We start from the raw sequence: 20,562 nt of genomic DNA, 5'->3' as shown, positions 1-20,562 counted from the left end.
CCTCACCACAATGGCCGCCCGCCTCCGACGCTGCTGTAAACGCTGTATACGTCTTCGTCGACTTTTGATGACGTTTTTATGTAACTACGGGTGACCGCGCGAAATGCAAAGCGACGGAGGTTTATATCGGCGCCCAGTTTAACTTTACTGATCACCCAGAGCAGGTGGTTAAAAGCAGTGACTTCACAGCTTTCCAGCCAGTGTGGGTGTATTTTTTCTTTCTTTTCACTAAACCATCTCTTCTCGTCATTAATGGAATACGGAAAGGAGAGAGTGGTGGCGTTAGTCGACATGGACTGTTTTTACGTGCAGGTGGAACAGAGGCTGAATCCGGCTCTGAGGAACACTCCCTGCGTGGTGGCCCAGTACAAGACGTGGAAAGGAGGCAGGTGAGTTTCAGACACAGAGAAGACAGTTTTACTGACCAACGCAACTGACTACGAACGCTGAGACCGTTTCACAAACTGTCAAACCTCTGGACACCTCGGTGACGTTTCATAGCAAAACCGGAAGTTATGCAAACATCTGTTTCCTTCTTTTATTCGCGGCTGTTTTCCAATTAGTTCAACTTTTTCTGCTTCACAAGACAGCGTTCCCGCTATGAGAAAAAGAGGTGTCAAACCACCCTTACTGCATTAACAGGTAGGAGCTTAAATACTAGAATAGAGATGGCTATCCCCAGTGAAACTAAAATTATTATATTAGAAAAAAAAACTCAAAACAATTAGCTGTAGAGCCTGATAAATGACTTAACGAGTTTTTTTTGCAGAATACTTGAACCTGGAGTTAATTATAACAAAGAAATAGAATCAAACGTTCTGAACACATTATTTTTTAGCTTTTCTATAGCTTTACTATCAAATTTTTCGTCAGCAGATGGATTTTGTGTAGTTTTGTGGATTGAATGTGCATCCCTGTGACCATTTCTTGCTGAGCTAAAAGATGGTGTTTGGTGTGGATCTTTAATGTTTTTTTAAATCTTTCTCTGGCCTTTCACTGACCTCTGGTTAAAGGCTCGAACCCCCTCACAGTCTATGATTTTAGCACACAGCATGCAACTAGATGGTGGCTATATTGTTTAAACAAACTATAAATATATGTCTGTCCAACACATATCCACACAGATGAACCTGTACTCAGTGTTTGTCAGTTCAGTTGCATTGGCCATTTAGATTGTCGTCTCTATGTTGGCAACTCACCCGCCCTCATCTCCCACAGAAGACCATTTTGGATTTATTACTAACATGTTCTTACAGCAAAACTTGAATACATGGTTTTAAACTAAATATTATCCTCTGTTAGTATCATAGCAGTGAGCTACGAGGCCAGGGCCCATGGTGTCACCAGGAACATGTGGGTGGATGATGCAAAAACACGATGTAAGGATCTCCAGGTGGCACGAGTGCGCGAGTCTCATGGCAAGGCAGACTTGACACTGTAAGTGCTGATGATGGACACCCCCAAACTTCCTCTGGTTAGTTGGATGAATTGTAAATCTGTGCATGTCCTTTGCAGTTACAGGGAGGCGAGTGTGGAGGTGATTGAGGTGATGTCTCGTTTTGCTGTGATTGAGAGAGCCAGCATTGATGAGGCCTACATGGATTTGACTGCTGCAGTCCAGCAACGACTGAAAAACATGAGTGATGAACAAATAGACCCTCACCTCCTGAAGACCACCTACATCCAGGGGTACCCGCAAAGCTCAGCTGAACTGGAGTCATCAGCAGAGGACCCTGTCTTGGATAAAGGTATGACCTAACTTTGGCTAATCAGTTACTCACTGAATTGTCTCACCACTAGACACAGGAAGCTGGACACTTAACAAAACATCAGAGCATCATGTTTTGTCCTCAGAGGAACAACGGTCCAGAGGTCTCCTGCAGTGGCTGGCATCTTTACGTGGCCCTTTATCAGGGGGGCAGAGCTCTGCAGACCTGCAGCTTACTGTTGGGGCCCTCATTGTTGAAGAAATGAGAACCGCAGTGGAGAAACACACAGGTTTCCGCTGTTCAGCAGGGATATCGCACAACAAGGTAGACCAAACTCTCATGTAATGCTAATATAAGTGCAGTAGCTATCTTTGGAATGGTAATGACTTACTGCCTGTTTTTATCAGGTACTGGCTAAACTAGCCTGTGGTCTGAACAAACCTAACAGGCAGACTATTCTGCCTTTGGACTCTGTCGCAGAACTTTTTAACTCTCTGCCCATCAGCAAGATGTAAGTTCAAAGCATCACTTATTCATCACACATTACTTCATGTTCTATCTTAGAAACATGAAAACAAAACAAAAAAATACTAACAAATTACTTTTGTATTCCTTATTTCATCCATGCAGTCGTAATCTGGGGGGCAAGCTGGGTGCTTCAATTACAGAAACTCTGGGAGTACAAAACATGGGAGATCTCATTCAGTTCTCTCAGGCCCAACTGGGACAGCACTTTGGAGATAAAACGGGGTAAGAAAAGACGGTTTTCCCTTTAGAAGTCGAAAGTGTCATAAGATGACCGGTAAACTTGCCTCATCTTTGCATTTAATATCTCAGACACTATCATAATGATTGCAAAGTCCTAAGATAATAATTACATTCTTGTCCTAATATGTTGTTTAACATCAGCTGTTGTCTGGCCACAAACAAAACAAAATGGAATCTATATCAAGGTTTCCCCTACAAAGACAAACCTGTTTAATACGGTGCTTCAGCAATGAACTGGACATCAACTGTGAACATTTTCTTTGTACTTGATTTCCAACTGCATTTATTATTGAATCCCTCTGCTTTGCAGCCAGTGGCTGTATGACTTGTGTCGAGGAATTGAGTTTGAAGCTGTGAAACCCAGACAGCTTCCCAAGTCCATTGGCTGCAGTAAAAACTTCCCTGGGAGGACATCGCTGGCAACTAAAGAGAAGGTACAGGCCATAACTTTCTCTTCCCTCTGTGTTATATCACCATAGTAAATGTATTACTTTATTTTACATACTGTTCTATCCATATACATCTATCATGTTATTTGTCAATAACCTCCTTGTAGGTACAGTACTGGCTTCATCAACTGGCCCTTGAGCTGGAGGAGAGGCTGACCAAGGACAGAGATGCGGTAAGAAAGAGCTTTAGGGTTTCACAATGATGTCAGATACAATAAATACAACTACCTTCATGTGACTGGCTGTCATTTCTCGCCATCCTACAGAATGGTCGAGTGGCTAAGTTGTTGACAGTTGGTGTACGTCAGCTTGGTGATAAGAGGCCGAGCAGCTTCTCTCGATGCTGTGCTTTAGCTCGCTACGAGGCGACCAAAATATCCGGTGACAGCTTTGCCATTATCAAGAGTCTCAACACGGCAGGAAACCACCAGGCTGCATGGTAATTAGAGTGTCCTGATGCAGTAACATTTCGAGTCATTAGCTGAAGAAATGCTGTGTGATTTATACCCTCCGTCTTGTGTCATGTCCCCAGGACTCCACCCCTCACCCTGCTGCACATCTCAGCTAGCAAATTCAGTGATGCTCCCACTGCAGGAGGAATTGCTGGCTTTCTTTCCGGTGAAGTCACTTCAACCCAGACACTTTTCTCCAACACACAGACCTCCATCCCGCCATCCTCTGAACCAAAAAATGAATCTCCACGCAAACAACCTGGCACCATCCAGTCCTTCTTTAAAAAAGCAGCTGAGAAACAAAAACAAGAGGATACAAAGGATGTAGATGAGGGTGGTGATGATTTAGACTCCACAGGATTCCTCACATCTTCCTCCCCTCACAAAACCCCAGCTGCTGATAGCCAGCTGGAAAAAGATACCAACTGCCCTGCTTCAACCAAAACTGGTTCACACTCTGGCATTTCCTCCTTCTTCCACAAGAAGAGCCTTGAAAGAAGCTCACAGGTCTCAGTCTCAACAATACCTGATCCTGAAACAGAACAAATGCCGGAATCTGTCAAAAATGAAGACTCTGGAGACACTGTTGCTTGCATGTCAAGCCTGCAATCAAACCATGCCTCAGAGTTTACATCTCACCAGCCGCTATGTGAAGAATTAAAGGATGAAGTGGACATTGATCCAGAATTAAATCACCTTCCTCCCAGTGTGGCCAGAGAAGACTTGTTAAAGTGCGAACGCTGTGGTCAAGAGGTGTTGGTCTGGGAAATGCCCGAGCACAACGACTATCATTTTGCCCTGGACCTCCAGAATTCACTCTCTTCACCCACAGGTCCAGCAAACATCCCTTCCTCTTCATCTGCCGTCTCTTCTTCTTCTTCCAGTGCCTCTCTAAATGCTCCCAGAGTCGGAGCAGCAGGCACAGCCCAGTCCTCCCGGGGCAAGACAAAAACCAAAGGCCAGTCTGGACCTCCGACGAAAAGGCACCGCTCCCAAGGAGGAAGTACAGGTACTCTGGACTCTTTTTTCAAGAGGAACTGAAGATGTGCCACAGAACTGCATTTTTATGTAAAATAAGAAACTAATTTCCGATTATGCACATATTTATAGCAAAATTTGTGTAAAAGTAATTTGATTTGTTCTTGTATTTGCTCAAAGAATGGAAAGCCATATTCTTTCAAGATACACTAGGACTTCTAAATCATCAATGTTACTGTGCTTTATATTATATCAGTGTACAAATTAAAGAAGACAATGCTTATTTATTTAATTTGTTATACATATGCTCATATTAAAATGGGAAATACAATACTTTTAAGAGAGTAGTTTGTAAAGTATATAAAAAATCTTACACTTAGTAATAGTGCACAATATGTTGTAGTACTCTGACATACCACCAGGTGCCAGTACTCAGTTTAATATAGAAAAAAAGAAACATCACTTGGTCAATATAAAGCTTTATGAACTTAAGTTGTAGATGATTATTGGCTCTCTGAGACATTATACAGTATTTGAAATGCCAATAAATTCAAATGATGTTGGTGAGCAGCTCAAACACTACTCTAAGTGCATTTACTTCAGTGTTTATGACAGAAAACAACATGACTAATCAGGCAAACCCAGAGCACCGGTCACACTGGTGATAAGACCTGCACAAACAACATGAAGATTCAACTTTAATTTCTCTTCGTCAAATCCAAAAAGTAGTCATTTTGCTGTTTAGCACAACAACTACCTTTGTAATTGGAACTACATGTGAAAAAATAATGTAAAGGGAAATAATGTGTTTGTTCAGAAGTCTGTGATTGATTGTGATCTGCTTTATTCATTAGGACATAAATCATGAGGAGCCACGGGTGTGTCAGACCATTAACAAAGTTGTCAGTAGGGCCAGGAGAGCAATGCACCCACATAAAGCCACCCTCTTTATGTTTTTATGTCATGGGGATTATTGTTCTACAGTTCATGCGCACTGACAGACCTGAGCGAGTTGCATTGTCTTGCATCAGATGAGAAACAGCATAGGAGGAGCCAGATCAGGAAATAAAGCCTTTTAAAATTCACTTTTGTTCAGTGAGTCATCACGCTGTGATGTGAAAGCCAGAAGGCAACCTCGGGGTCGTTGATGAGGATCTTTGTTTTACTTAAAATGACACAATAAAACACCAGTTAAAGAGGCAATAAAAGTTATATTCATGTACATCATGACACACAAATTGGATCTGTACATAAATATTGCATTTCACCCAAACAATGATCAAAATATTATACTTTCAATTCAAATGAATACAGGCCTTAAATGTGATTTTCCAAAACGTGAAGATGTGCCGGTGTTATTGAGAACACTGCATCTGTGAAAAATGTGTTTGAATGAACTGTAAAATCTGAACTACAAATCTAGAAAATACTTCAGAGATGCATTAAAACAAGCTTCAACACCTGAACTCTTTATAAATGCTATAAAATATTTTGGTTGAAATGCATTCTTAGTTTATCTGTCTTTCACTGCACACAAACTGTGCATGAACAACACATGAGCAAGAAACCAGCAGAGTTCAGTTGTCCTCTGTATCACTGATGCCAGTCGGACAATAACGTGTGTATAAATTACTATAACATGAAATAATAAGACAGATGGTGAGGCCAACAACAGAACAGAGTAGTATTTAACATTCTTTTTCAAAGTTGTCTACTAAATATCAAAAGCTGTTCTAGTAGTAGCACCAACTTAAGTAGTTGTAAAAACTTTGGGCTGTAATGGAAGGCTACTCAAACTGTAGTTCCATTAGGCACTGTGATAAAACCCCTTCAAAGTTCGTGACATCAGTAACTTAGGTGAAGAGACGACATCAAGTACCTCAAATATAATTGCTTTTAAACAAAGCTGCAAGAATAGGCAGCTTTTCATTACTAATGCATAATCAAACAAATCTCTTTGGGAGAAACGATTTTTGTCTTTTTTTCCTCAAATCTCCCTACCACCCCTCCTCTAAATCTGCAACAGAAACCCCCTTGGAGTAGTTCTGTGAAAGTGGAATGCTGTCTAATACAATATCTACACTGACCTGAGTAACTAAAGCACTTGAAACATAGGCAGCAAGATCGTTACCATCTCACCGCACTATTGTGAGGCATTATTAGTGAATAAAAAATAATTCTCACAGACAAACGTGACAGATAAAAGGTGATCACCACTGTGAGTTATTTTGTCAGACGTACATACAAACTGGGTCAAGTCCTACCTCACAATGCTCTCCTTCACCTTTGTAAAGTGCCATTGTCAGCAACATAGCTTAAAGTGAGATGGTTTAGCTTCTGTGTGACTGACAAGCCATGTCTGAAACCCATGATTGGATCTCATTGCTTTTATCTCACATAATTCAGCAGCAGTTACTATGAAGACGATATGATTTAAGGGAGATCAAATATGTGAGATCAGAGGTCTGTAATTATCAGTCAGGCACTATGCTGGTAACACAGACAAGCTGCTGTGGAGTATCACATTGGTGATACATGGTACAACCTTCATGTCAAAGCATCTCATACTTGCAACTGTTGAGTTTGTAAACAGTTACCTGCCACAGGTGTATCTACACTGGCTTTTATGTTTCAGTGCGAAGTGTGTGTGAGTGTGTTGGTTGAATTGAGTGTTAGGAGTGCGTTTCGGTGTAAACTCTGTAAGCAGCACTTCACTGTAGATATTAGAATGCAATTTTGTAGTATCCACCTATTGATCTGTGCATTGCAACAAAATGTTCTCTCTCTATATATATCACTTTGGTAGATGTTGCTAAGTGATTGTTGAGAGGTATCCTCTTATCAGTGCCATGAAAAGTAACACCCTTTTAAATCTCAACACCAAAAAGCACGTTAAAACATCAGCAGTCATTTAAAAGGCTGAAGATGATAAACAAGTAAGGTGGTAACAAGGCTTTGGAAAAGGGTGAAAAAAAAACAACAAAACCCTGTAAAAGGGGTTTACTGTGCCAGGAAAAGGGCAGAGTGGCCTTTGGAGAAAGTAGGAGGTGGTTTATAAAGCACCTTATTTGGGGGTGGGACGGTGTTTTCTGCTGTGATTGTCCAAGCAACATCAAGCTTCCTCATCCTCCCTTTGGGATGGCTGGTACAGGCCGATGGGCTGCAGCTTGGTGACATGACCGATACCTTTGGTCACCCCCTGTCTGAAGAGCACCTTCGCTCCCACCTTCAGATATTCTGGATGCTTGATGAACCTGAAGAGAACCACTGCTTTCTCCCCTGTTCTCAGCTCCTCCTGTGGTACAGTGATGTAGGACAAAAACAAAACAAAGGTAACATTATGAACAAGTCAGTTGGATCAAGTGCAGCAAAGGGCCGTGGTTTAAGCGGTATTGAGTTATAAATTTAAATAACTTTGTGGTGCTTTGTTGGACACAACTGCTTAGATTCAAAGTTATTTGCTAAAATTTATTATTTATACTGTAAATCCTTGAGGGCTAACAAACATATGCAGTGAATCTCTCCCCTCATAAAACACTTGTAAAGGCAGTTTTTAAAAAAAAAAAAAAAATCAGTCATGCGTTTGCTGCAGCACTTTTGCATATCTTGGCACGCCTCTGACAGCTGTGGAATAGTGTGACACTATTAGCAGGACTATATCATATCACCCATGTGCGTGCATATGTAAGATAAACAAGGCAAAACAAGGGACCCACTCACACAAACACAGCTCTGTAGCACTACTAGAGATAAAAGGATTACTGAACTTCACCACAAGTCATGTATGCAATGCAGTAAAACCAGCCTTGCTCTGTTAAGCAGACGTATCTGCCCAAACTGACGATGTATATAAACTTAACAATTGAACAATGTAACCAAAAACGTAATGAGAATAGGTGTGTCAGGTAGATATATATATAACCAGCATTAAACTGTCAAGTTATGTAATTTTATAGTCTCGCCTTGCTCAAAGCAGCTGTAACCCCAACATGTATTTGATAAATTAGACTAATTAAGAGAAACATTTTCTGTCGACACAACTGCAAAACAGTAGGCAACATTGTGATTTATGCTGGGATCAACTGTCCAACAGGAAGAGTGTTTGCTTAGTAGATTAACTAACCTTGCCATACACTGCTTCCACAGTTGCAGTCTGTCTCACATTGCCAATGTGCACAGTGACCTGGAAGCCCTTGTGGAAGGTCTTGGCATGGAAAAGCAGCACGATTTCAGCCTCAAACATCCAGCAAATGGTAGGATCCATCTCTGGACTCACCATTACCATGCCCTGTCAATGGTAAACAAGATGATATGGATGGTTTTCCACACGTCACATAATAAAATACAATTAGTATACAGTGTGTTAATATTAAAAAATATGTATTTGAAAACTCTGAATTCTAGTAGCAACTTTGGCACCATCATAAAGAACCAAATATTTCCTTTAAAAACAGAGACACACTGTAAAAGTCTCACGAGTCTGACCTTGCGTAGTAGCGATCGGTCAAAGTTGCCCAGTGCAAGTGTCGCAGCCTGGCCAGCCCTGAGTACCCTGCATGCCGAGCGATTCCTTTGGATGCTGCCAATGGTCAACTTGTGGAACTGGCCTGAGTCAGTTGGCCCTACCACAAGAGGATCCCCCTCACGGCAAATACCACTGCATGTTTTTAAAAATAGCGAATCAGAAGTAGCTCATGCTAAATGGAGAAGTAAATGAAAAAGTGCAACTTGAAGGAAAAAAATAACTCCACACACTGACCTGTACAGAGTACCTCCCACTACCGTCCCCACCTCTGGTACTGTATAGATCTCATCCACCTGTAATGATGCACATTGCTGTGAATCACATCCAGTATCACCTAGTACCTAGATTGCATCTGGAAGTGTGTATGATAACATGCACACATGAATAAAGTTATACCAAGATTTACCTGAAACTCAGTTAGTTGTTGCATAAGCTCCTCCTGCTCTTTGCTGTTGCTAAGGGGAGGAATGATGTTGAAGAAGACCTTAAGCAGGTCAAGACTCTCTCCAGACACACTGGACAAGGTGAAGATGGGCGTTATACTGGGAGGAAGAGTACAAGAACATCATCAGGACACAAAGGTAAGACAGTCTAGTTTCTAACCTCTACTAGAGGAAGCAGCCATGTAACTACAAAGCATTAAATGGACAACAAGTTCAAGTAATTATGTATATGAATGTGTTTCTTACTTGGGTGACTGGGCAAACTGCTGTGCTGCTGTGACGGCATCGTCTGTGCTGCTTACAACCATAGGAACCTTGTTGCAGCCTGGCTGCTTCAAGACTCGCTCCAGCTGCCGCACTGTGCGCTCCACCGTGGCCCGTGTACACAAGTCCACCTTACTAATGACAATGAAGATGGGGACCTTCAGGGCCATGGCGAGGCCAAGATGCTCCCGTGTTGTACCAGCTGGAAAAGAGTGAGAAGGGGGAGAAGTGATAAATTGTAGCTGCTCTTGCCTGAAATTGCCTCCTATCACTAAAAGAGCTTTCGCAACTGAGGCCCTGTTTATTTGATCTGTTCAATATGATGGACTATATTTGATCCAGGGCAATTTTACATTAAATAAGAAGGAAGGACTTAAACACAACCAAGCAGAACATATCAATGCACACTGCTGCCTCAGATAGAATCAAACCTACAAGCCACCAAGTATGGAAATGTCACGATGCAGACAGGGCCACATAGTGAACTTAAAATATCAAATCAATGAGCCTTCTGAAGTATGGAAATTTATTCTGTGTACAAACACAACAGTTGCTCTCTCAGGGAATGGCAAGCAGCTCTTTGGAAATCATTACAGCATTCTAATCTGTGCAGTTAAGACCTGTTGTGACCTCAGATAACATTGGTTATCTATAAGCTGGCAATTAATGTAAGTCAAAGATGACATAAAGACTGACAAGACTGGGAAGAATTTCCCATGACGTATTTATTGTTATGTAATTGGAGAGAACAGACAGGATTGCAGAGCAGAGTGATATATACCATATATAGTAATTATGTCACTTATGCATATTGTATGTCATCCAGAATGGCAATTAATACCCAGTCTTAACCAAGCGACTTGTTCCAAAGTCAGCCGTGTCCTGAGCGCATGTCTGGTGGGTTATATTTCTTTGTAAACAAAGCTGGCACGTGAGAAAAAACGATACCTGTAGTAGGTTATGTCTCCGTTTGAGTATAGGTCTCAACTTGTTTTAGGTCACGGAGGATTTTAAGGGTACTGTCCCATAACATACATTTGCTGACTGCCAGAGATTCAGAACAACCTGACCTCTTGTCAGATGAGCTGCAGTGTTTTGCTAGATGTGTTATTGTTGGTGCATTCAGGGTAAAGATGCATAGAAGAAAGTGTAGTACCTCGTTCTTAGACTTTGATTACATCCCCTTAGCCTGTTTGGCCTGTCACAGTTACAACCTAAGACGAGCGCTATGCATTACACAGATCAATTACTCTGTTTCATAATTAAAGCCGTAGCTCTTGGGTTGCAGACAGCATGTCCCTTTCTGTCTGTCGCGTAGCTAAGATGGTCCTCATTCTTGACCTCATTTTCCCCAGCATGCCCCACTTCAGAGGCGCAAACACAGCAATGCCTACTGTGCAATACAGAAATTCAAGCACAGATAAATATTAATTAAAGAAGATGGAGATGCAGGCTTTAAAAATGCGTAGTACTGCAGATGGAGTTTTTTCCTCAGATTTCAATTTCAGAATCAGCTAATTTCTAATATATAAAATAATAAAACAGCAAATGCGTGTGTCCTTTCTTATCAGGGGAAATCTCTATTTCTAAACTTCAGGACTGAACTTAATTTCCTTGTAGAAAAAAATATTTTAATTATGTGTTTTTACAGCACTGGGCATATTTTTCCTTTTGGTGGTGGCATAATAATAATGAATAAATATAAATAAAACACTGACTGTACACTGAGGGTCACATCCAGGCCATAGACAGAGTAATCAGAGATTTGCATCTCTTTCTACTGATGCCAGTTTTTCAAACATTCTGGGACTGTGCCTAACAAAACCTTTGAGCATTCTAATAGTTTTCTACTTGTGTCTGTATATATCCTCTACTACTGTGGTTAGACAAAAGTAAACAAAAATTTGATTTAAAAAAAAAAAAAAGTTAACTCAAAAATAACTCACAAACACACAACTCTTTTGTGTGTTTGGGTCAACAAACTTTTGAAAAATTACTCAAATTATATGTTAGAAAGGACCCTAAAAATAGCTAAGCACAGCCATCTGTACAGTAACAGCAGCTCAGTACAGTTCATCTAATAAGCAGGCGGTGACCTGGAGAGCTAAGTAACAAGCGTTTTCTCAAAGGCTCAGATTTCATGTACAGGTCTCCTTGTAACTTACAAAATGAAATATAGCTGCAGATTTCTTAATAACCAAATGTGATTTTGTACCATTACCTTCAAAAGCACACACAAACACAGGGGAGGTCTTATTTGGATTCACTTGTGACTGTCAAAGCACCACCTTCACCCCATCATCTGACAGAGTTGACATAAACAGAGACATGCCACAATATTTGAGCAATCTAATGTTGCAGCATCCCCTGATGGTGCTGTGTGGATTTGAACCCACTTTTGACAACATTCTTTTTAATACCAAGTCCTACAAACTACGTAATAATGTGTTTTACTTTTACAGCAACAAGAGTAAACAAACAACATATCATCACAAGCACAGTACAGTCAGGCCAGTAACAGTCTGGCCTGTCCCACTAGTTTAAGCAGCTCAGGTTTCAAAGTATGTCCCTCCCTGGACACAGGCTTCCTGCACTCACTTTCACTTACTGTTATCATAAAGGGTCTGGGTTGGTGAAAGCACATCATGCACTATAGAATCTATAAATAAAACAAGGAGCTGAAATATGATACCCTAAGTGAGGCTCATTATTTTCCTCTTTCAGATAAAGACCAGAATTGAGGAGAGAGTACTTTAAATAAAAAGATTAACTGGTTTTAAATGGTTCCAATTTGGGTAAAGTTGGACTGTGAAAATCCTTTTTGCAACACAAAACGTGTAAATTACTGTGTTCTTTTGTAGCACATGACCAACTTATTTGCATTGTCTTCCTAGTTGCCTTTTTAGTTATGGTACCAGATGTGTATTTTGAGCTGTTGCTTGGTTGTTGTTTGCCCTGTATCCTGCACAGTATCTCCTTGTAGAAAGAAACACAGCAGCTTTCAGAGGAGCGGAGAATACAATCTAAAATGGTCGGCTTATTCAGAAAAAAAATATTTGGGTATTTAATCACACAAAACAGAAAGCCTTAACCCTATTTAAAAGGCTGCCTGCAAGTATTTAGGGAATGACTGTTAAGTGTTATGTCCTTTTGCAAAGTCAGCAATGTTAAAATACACACGAGTTTACGGACATATTTGCCGGAGTCAGGTTAACACTCAGATCAAGCACAGAACTACCTCCAGTGGGTCGACGTGAATGGATGGTATTTGAGATATTTTGGGACTGGCTGTAGCAGGCAGGGACGAGGAGGAGGGATAAAGGGGGCGTGGTAGGAAGGGCAGTTTGTTATGTAAGCTCAGATATCACATGTCTGCAAAGTGTCAAGCACAGCTGGTTAAGTCCACTACAGTGTGGAGGTGAGGTGTACACAAACATGGGCTCAATGTCAGATCAGCCCTGCAAGTTTGTATCACCAGCTTGTGAAAGATTCATTCTTAATTTGGCTGAACTAAATGTCCAAGTGACTAGACAAAGGATGAAGAGTGAAGGAGGAGACACAAGCACATTTCAATTGACACACCAAAAAATGAAAAACACAATCAAATGAAAAGAAATGCTCACCAATGCCAGTATTTGCGCTGACGACCAGCATAGCAAAATCTGGACAGTAGCTGGTGAGGCCAAAGATGGTGGTCTTCAGGTACTTGTGGTGACCTGCCAGATCAATGAATGTGATCATTTTAGAGGCACTCTCACAAATCTCTTCGGCTGTCCGAGACTCGCTGTAATTCACGACCTAGGAGGGAAAAAAGTAAAGCTAGATATCAGTTACTCACACTAGTTGCTGATGCAGCAGTATGATGACAATTTCATTTCAACAATGACATTAAGTTGTACAGGAATTTAACCCAAGTTGCAAGAACCATAACATATTTAACTCTCGCTGCTACTTAAGACGAATGTTGTAAGCTTATGTAACTAGCATATACATTATTTATTCTTTGGAATTTATTCTTTTCTCACCTCTCCTTTACTATTGAAGCCAAGGATCTCAAAGCTTATGCTTGAAGTGCGTCCAGTCTGGATCTCATGTAAATGTCTGAAGAGGTTGAGCCTCGCTCTTCCCCGTCCATTGTCTAGCTCACCTTGTGTCAAAACACCCAACAGAGTGGATTTGCCCGAATCCACATTACCCAGTACAGCTACCCGCAGATCTAGGAACTGCAGACGGAAAAAAAAAAAAAAAAATTAAAATGCCATACAGTTAAAAATGAACAGTCAACAAACAACACGCCTTCACAGTAGGCCCACTAACCTGCTGGTCATCTGGCACCTTGCGAATGAGAACTTCAGCAATCTTACGGGGAACATCGGAGTCATAGTCCACCTCCCGCTCTCTGAGAACGGTGATGTCAGCTCCAACTCTGTCAGGAAAAAAAAAAAGATTTCATATCTAAATTGCATAATAATCTCTCACCAGTTTTGGTAAGTTTTTACTTTCCATTAGTTTAGGTCGGGTTTAGCTATGGAATCTTAGAGTAAATGTTACTGTCAAAGTGGAATAATAAATGTTACTCACAGCAGACATTATAGACAAGATTATCCCAGGAAAAGCACAGGTGTACCTGCTAACAGCAACAATGGTTGCAATCCATTTAGGTGAGCCCTTTTCCAAGCATTGTATTTATTGTACATGCTGGCTGGCTGAAATGGGTGAAATAGACACTTAATGGAACTCAGCTGTTGTTAACGTTATTTATTACTCCTGTGCTTTTGCTACAAAGACAAGCCATTTTATATCTTAAATGTAGCATTTTGAGATTTTGCCTAAATGAAAAGTGCATTACAAATACAATTTATTATTATTATTATTATTATTTATTATTAAGCCAAATGCCTGCCGTGAAAAAGATGTATTAATGTCTATCTTTGTGGACTTACTTTTCTGCCAGTCTATGGAGGGTTTTTAGTGACGCCCTCATGTCCTCCTCTGATAGTCCCACCAACATGCCATTATCTTCAACACCTATTTGATAGACAGCTTCGCCTCGACCCTCCTGCAGTCTCCATTTCATTTGTGTGGCCAGGTGCTCAAAGCGGTACTGTGTGGGGTTCACCAGCTTCAGCTAGACAAGGGAAAGACAACAGTGTTTAACTTAAACCTAACTTGTGGAGAGTATTTAATAATACTGATTCAAATAACTAACATTACAAATGATTACTGTAGGACAGAGGCAATAAGAAACTGAAATAAAGTCAGTGTTGGTGTAAAGGAGAAACAGCTGTCCAGATACTAAAAATGCTCTTGTTAATCCACTGTGGTGTTAAATTTCCATGGTGAGACTGTACTTGTATATTCTGACGTACATACTGCTGACTGACTGGAGTAATAAATTAGCTATAACATGTACATTATTGACATGAAGCAGTATGGCCTACATGAACCCTTTTTCATAGATTTATGTAAGGCAACTAGCTCTCTCTGAAGGAAACCAATATAGAATCTGATCAAAACAAGGTTCTCGCATCATAGCTGATTTGCTTACCTTGTACTCTATGTTTCCCTCTTCAGCCTGAGAGACGGGGAGAGAGACAAAGAGACAGAAAAGGAACAACAGCTGTCAGACTGTAGAGAAGTGAGACAACAGGCTATTGATTTGTTTAAAGGCAAAAAGAAAAGCAATCTGACTGACTAAGCAGTCAGTGTCCTCCTGTGAATAGGCAAACACTGACAGCTATACAAACTAACTAACTGCTTAGTTAGCCTTAATACACATATACTTAACACATTATTAAAACAAGCATGAAAGGCGGAAAGGTTCTTTTAAATATGTGTAAGGTTAACTAGGCGATGTCCGTAGAAATAGGACAAATCCATAAATATACTAACAATTGAGGTCACTTTAGGATCATGGAATATGTCTCATAAACAGTTTATGACCATGGTGCTGTGATAAAGTACACTTTATCTCTTTAATTACATATAAGTTTTATTAAAATGACAGCACAATCTAGACCTGAAAGCAATATGTTTTGTATTTGGCTCCAATAACATATTTTGGTCTATTAGTAGCTCGAAGTCAACATAATGTCTACTTCCTCGTTTTCTGAGAAAACAAAGATAATGGCAACTATCGAGTGAGCCAAAAGTGAAGTAACTCATGTATTAAAATGATCCAAGTGATAATTTGTTATTGTGTAGTGTCCAGTCCTTGGTAACATTATATTTAGGCTGGCAGGCTATATAGTACAGCACACCCGCCCCCCTATTTACAAACACAGCTGTTTGCAATGCTAAGCTAGCATAATACTAGCCATTTAGTTATATCACACGGCTTTTGATTTACACACATGTAGCATGTGACTCCAAAAAAGTACAGAAAATGGCAAATTATCAGTTGATAGCACATGTGAGATTGCTAATCTGGAACCGACATTTCATTCATTTTCCTTTACCGACTAGCTACGTGTCACTGCAGGTTCAAGTCAGGAGTAGCGAAGCTAGCGCCGGGGACAGGAAATGAAACCAAACATCCATCAAGCACCCAAACACCGGCTAGGTTACTGTTATTACCACCATTTATGTGTCGTAAATAATATTAGCTCGACTGCCCCTAGCTTAGTTGTGTCCATAATTTCCACCTTACCTCTGGAGGTAGATACGGGGTGTTATTGCTTGGTTTGAAGTTGCGGGAGAATCGAGCTTTTGCCTTCTTGTTCTTTGCTGAAGACTTTTTAGGGGCTACCCCAAAGCCATTCCCCGACTTGGACGCAACACCTTGAGACCCAGAGCCGTGTCCATTTCCTGAGCCAAATAAGTCCGAAACCCGCGCATCCATCGGCTACTTTAGGACCTAACTTGTTAGCTTACCACTACCTGGACGAAATAAGGCGCTATGTTACTTTTAAAAAAAAAGACCTCAGGCCAGGAATTAAGGTGCTAATATTTGACCGAAATTTCCCTGCTAGTGGTAGCTTACTGCCCCCAGAATAAAAACAAAGCACCGACCTCCCCCCAAACTCCTGAATCCGAACAATAACAGCACCGTCCGAGACTATCCTTTTGAGTTTACGGTGTGCCAACGTCACGGCCCGAAACGTCAAAGGGTGTGCCTGTTTTATCAAACTGCACAACGCGGGCGAGCGGTTGCTTTTGTTTTCTGGCCGCCTTGTATTGTTAACTCCGCCCGCCTATTTGAACCAGGTCGACACAGCGTTCGCACACCCGCACCGATTTGCAGCGCTTTGCATCAGACGAAAAAGGAAATATTTGCGTGCTTGTTTACAAAGACTTTGGGAAGTCTGTTCACAAAAGATGAGGACACAAAATCGAAGAAATGTTTCATCGCCTTAGACACGCAGTGTCTGACCTATAGGCTGGCATTTAGAGGCTTTGATACCCTTTCAGTTCTGTATTGATGTTGTGTATTCTAAATATTTTGTTTTTTCTGTGACGTGTTTGCTTTGTTATTTTGGCTGCAAAAGGAGTTCACCTTGTCATCACTTTGTTTTGTTTTAAGGTTTGTTTTACTTTCTTAAAAGCTCTCGTCATACCCTTAAAGGCTGATTAGAGAGTACAGGTAGTCATATCTATTATATTTATATATCTACTACTTCCTCCCCCTCCCCTCCCATTTCAAACAAACAAACAAACAAACAAAATAAAGGAAAAATAACCATAGCCAGGGGACAAGAGTGCCCCCTAGGTACACAATATAAGTGTCCTTAACTGATCTGAGCTTCAATGGGTCCCTTGAGAGAACCTCTCCGTATTTTTGGCTTAATTTTTGATAGAATTTGAAAGCACTCACTGTGTATTTCAAGCATTGTTCAACAATTTCATCATGATGAAGGCTGTATTGGATTTTTTCCAGTTCCAAATACATTTGTTATGCAAATTTCCTAATTTACCTCCAGGCTACACAAGTTGTTGCCACAAGCTCCAATGCGTTTGCTCCTACCGTTACTATCACTTTCTGTACATAATATATAGGTATATTGGTTGTATTATTCTTAGGTTATTCGGGTTCAAGTGGTTTATTTCCCAACATCATCACATGTTGTACACAGTGATTTTTTTTCCAGCTCATTAAGTCTGAATCAATTTATTTTTTACTCTATATTTTGCATTTTGTAAGTTTTGCAGTTAAAACTATTTTGACTGACACATTACTTAGCCTCTTAAGCATCACACAAGCACTGCATATGTAAGATAAACATACTTCACAGTCATGTTGAACTAGACACATAAAATGCCTTTAAAGTAATTCTTCTTACACTGGGAATTTTAGTCTGTCTACAAATATGGCACTAAAAGACCCTTTGAAAAAACAAAATTGGGTGTTTCTGTTCAGTAATTTATTAATTTCACAGAGCTCAAAGCAAAGGTCTCATGAACTCTGACTGTCTTCCTGCAGAGACAGTGAAGGGACAAGAGCGCCCCCTAAGGACACTCTGTTTTGAAAGTGTTTTGAAAATACCAGTATGTTCCTCTTTACTGATCTGAGGTCCACAGGGCCCTTTGAGAAAATCTAAAAGATTGCAATGCCAAATTTAAAAGTATGCTGACACAGTTTTGATACCATTTGAAAGAAGACCTCACTGTGTACTTAAATCACAGTTTAAGCTTTATCTGATGATGAAGATGTTCAAATTTATTAATTTGTCATGCAAATTGGTTAATTCACCTCCAGACGAGACGGCAAGTTGTCACCACCAAGCTTTGATGCATTTGCTTCCTTTGTTACAGCTACTTACAGTACCTAGTACACATGCACATTGGTTGTGCCATTATTACGTTTTTCAGAATCAAATACTTTATTTCCAAACATTATCACATTTTGTACACAGTGATTCTTTCAAGTCTGGGTCCATCCTTTCTTTTTACACTATATTTTGCAGTTTGTAAGTTTCACATTTAAAACAAATTTGCATGACTTATTATTTTAGAAATTTTAGCATTACAGAAGCTCTGAATTACAGCTAAATATGTTCCAAACTCATTTTGAAGTCTACTTAAGATGGGTCAGGGTCAGATAGATTTAGTTGTAGTTACACAAAATGTGTTAAAAGTTATATCTCTGTATGTGCAGTCTGTCCACAAATATGGCACACAAAGACCTTTTCAAAAAGCAACATACTGTGTTTCTGGCCATTTTTTAGCTGTTTTACAGAGCTCAAAACACACATTTCCCATGAACTGAGGCTCCTTGTTCCTTCAAAAGAGACAGAGATTTGAGAAAAGTCAGCCAACTCCCCTGTGGGAGATGAATAGTTCCAGAGTTTGGCATTTCTGAAACTCAACACTGATTGGTCAGGCGACCTCTGATGCAAGGGCTCAGCCCATTCAGTCCTGGCTGAGAGAAGTGTTTTGGGATTTTTATAGCCTTAAGTTCCTTCAAACGTCCCCATTCACATCTGCACACGTACACAACACTCTCTTGGTTCTGCTCTTGTGATCAGCATGAGTTATCCACTGGTGATTCTGCTCTGTGTGGGACTTCTGCATCAGACTGCGAGAGCTGTCGTCATGGACAAACTAGCAGACAACAAGATCTGTGGCGATGCAGAATGCTCATGTAAGTTAGAGCATTAAATAAAAGCATGATGATGAGTGTAAAATGCATCTGGAAAGCTATTTCATATCAAAATCATATAACAAAATACATATGCTTGATAGTGTTTTCGAGGATTCTTGTATTTCACGTTTCTGTTTTGTTTTCTGTGCTTTATCAGATGTTCTGTCCATGGCCACAGCCCTGGATGACTTCATTGCTCCTGACTGCAGATTCATCAACATCAGGAAGGGTCAGATGGTTTATGTGTATTCTAAACTCGTACCAGCAGAGGGCACTGGAGTCTTCTGGTCTGGAAGTGTATGTGCATATTTGTGGCATGTTATTTAACAACACTGCACATTTGCAAGGTACAGAGGATTTTCTGTGACAAACATCCTGGCCATTCTTGACAGGAGCAAAATGTCAAGAAAGACATTTGGTTAAATATAGAATTCCACTGTATCTGAAATGAGCAAGCATTTAATTATGTCAAGTTTCACAAGGAAGGTTAAATGCATAAAACATATACAGGGTGGTGCATGCTAATTTGCTAGAGAGGCCCTTGTTCTTTTCGCTGACAGGTTTACAGTGAGCGGTATGTGGACCAGATGGGCATCATCGGATACTTTCCTGCAACTGTGGTGAAGGAGACGCACAAGTTTGCGGTAGAAACGGTTAAGATGCAAACAACTGTGAGTATATTTGTGTCTTTTATGTCTTCTTATAATCTGTGATGAATACTTTTTTCCTCTATTTATTTTATAGAATCGTACATGGGGTCAAAATTATGCTTTACATTTCTTTCAGGACATGGACTTCTACTGTGACTAAGGCATGGCAGACTGGAAACTTCCTTTCAAGCTTTTCTTTTTGTAGCTCTGACTTTAACAGGAGAGTTATTCAGTTGAGTCCCTGTGTCAGACTGTGTCATTATATCCTGTTGTGTCTAGACATTCAAGCGCTCTGTGTTGCTTAAGATATTTTGCTCAATAAACCTTTTTTCCCCCACATAAATCCAAAATGGTGATGATATGAAAAGATAAGAATCAATTTTCCAGTTTGCTAATTTGATCTTTAAAAGACTTGTAATTGCAATTTTACTGTGCATTTCTGCTAACACATCTAGTAACTTCCATGGAATTGCTACTGCTGTGAAGACCATCACCTGCCGCAAACATATTATCAGATTCAATTTGTAGCCCTGATGTGGTCTTTTTATTCAAGTGTCAAGGTTTTTTATGCTGTTATCAAAGTCAGTTTTGTGCTACACATGAATCATTCTAAAGCAAGAGGGGAGGAGGTCAATTGATTATCTTTTCCTCCCGAAAAGAAATGTGATATTAGAGAAATAATTGCGTGAAGGTGTCATGACTGGTGTGCAGAACTCAGGGCAGAAGGCCAAGATGCAGAGTAAT

General features: G+C 40.3%; 3 protein-coding genes across 5 annotated transcripts; 2 read left to right on the top strand and 1 right to left on the bottom strand.

The window, feature by feature from the left end:
* Positions 1-85: 85 nt before the first annotated feature.
* On the top strand, positions 86-5,441 carry polh (polymerase (DNA directed), eta). 3 transcript variants are annotated; one of them, XM_023280738.3, is made up of 11 exons: positions 123-202; positions 313-389; positions 1,303-1,437; positions 1,516-1,748; positions 1,855-2,033; positions 2,117-2,220; positions 2,340-2,459; positions 2,788-2,911; positions 3,034-3,099; positions 3,193-3,365; positions 3,459-5,441. In XM_023280738.3, the coding sequence occupies exons 3-11, from the start codon at positions 1,352-1,354 to the stop codon at positions 4,417-4,419; spliced, it is 2,046 nt and encodes a 681-aa protein (XP_023136506.1). In that variant the 5' UTR covers positions 123-202; positions 313-389; positions 1,303-1,351; the 3' UTR covers positions 4,420-5,441. The 3 variants fall into 3 exon arrangements, with proteins under 3 accessions (XP_023136504.1, XP_023136506.1, XP_023136505.1); XM_023280736.3 differs by having other exon boundaries at positions 86-389; XM_023280737.3 differs by lacking the exons at positions 123-202; positions 313-389 and adding an exon at positions 410-642.
* Positions 5,442-5,547: 106 nt separating this feature from the next.
* gtpbp2a (GTP binding protein 2a) lies at positions 5,548-16,654 on the bottom strand. The gene is made up of 12 exons (XM_023280741.3): positions 16,238-16,654; positions 15,137-15,163; positions 14,532-14,716; positions 13,906-14,014; positions 13,614-13,811; positions 13,212-13,386; positions 9,571-9,790; positions 9,288-9,423; positions 9,116-9,174; positions 8,842-9,013; positions 8,480-8,644; positions 5,548-7,651 (listed from the first exon to the last, which is right to left on the bottom strand). The coding sequence occupies exons 1-12, from the start codon at positions 16,427-16,429 to the stop codon at positions 7,469-7,471; spliced, it is 1,821 nt and encodes a 606-aa protein (XP_023136509.1). The 5' UTR covers positions 16,430-16,654; the 3' UTR covers positions 5,548-7,468.
* Positions 16,655-18,975: 2,321 nt separating this feature from the next.
* LOC111575546 (otoraplin) lies at positions 18,976-20,168 on the top strand. The gene is made up of 4 exons (XM_023280746.3): positions 18,976-19,168; positions 19,326-19,465; positions 19,729-19,839; positions 19,955-20,168. Exons 1-4 carry the CDS (start codon positions 19,054-19,056, stop codon positions 19,976-19,978), a joined length of 390 nt encoding a protein of 129 aa, XP_023136514.1. The 5' UTR covers positions 18,976-19,053; the 3' UTR covers positions 19,979-20,168.
* Positions 20,169-20,562: the final 394 nt, after the last annotated feature.

Source organism: Amphiprion ocellaris, chromosome 16 (assembly GCF_022539595.1).
Source record: "Amphiprion ocellaris isolate individual 3 ecotype Okinawa chromosome 16, ASM2253959v1, whole genome shotgun sequence".
NCBI lineage: Eukaryota > Metazoa > Chordata > Actinopteri > Pomacentridae > Amphiprion > Amphiprion ocellaris.
The sequence above is the reverse complement of the archived record's forward strand: the minus strand, read 5'-3'. Positions and strand labels throughout refer to the sequence as shown.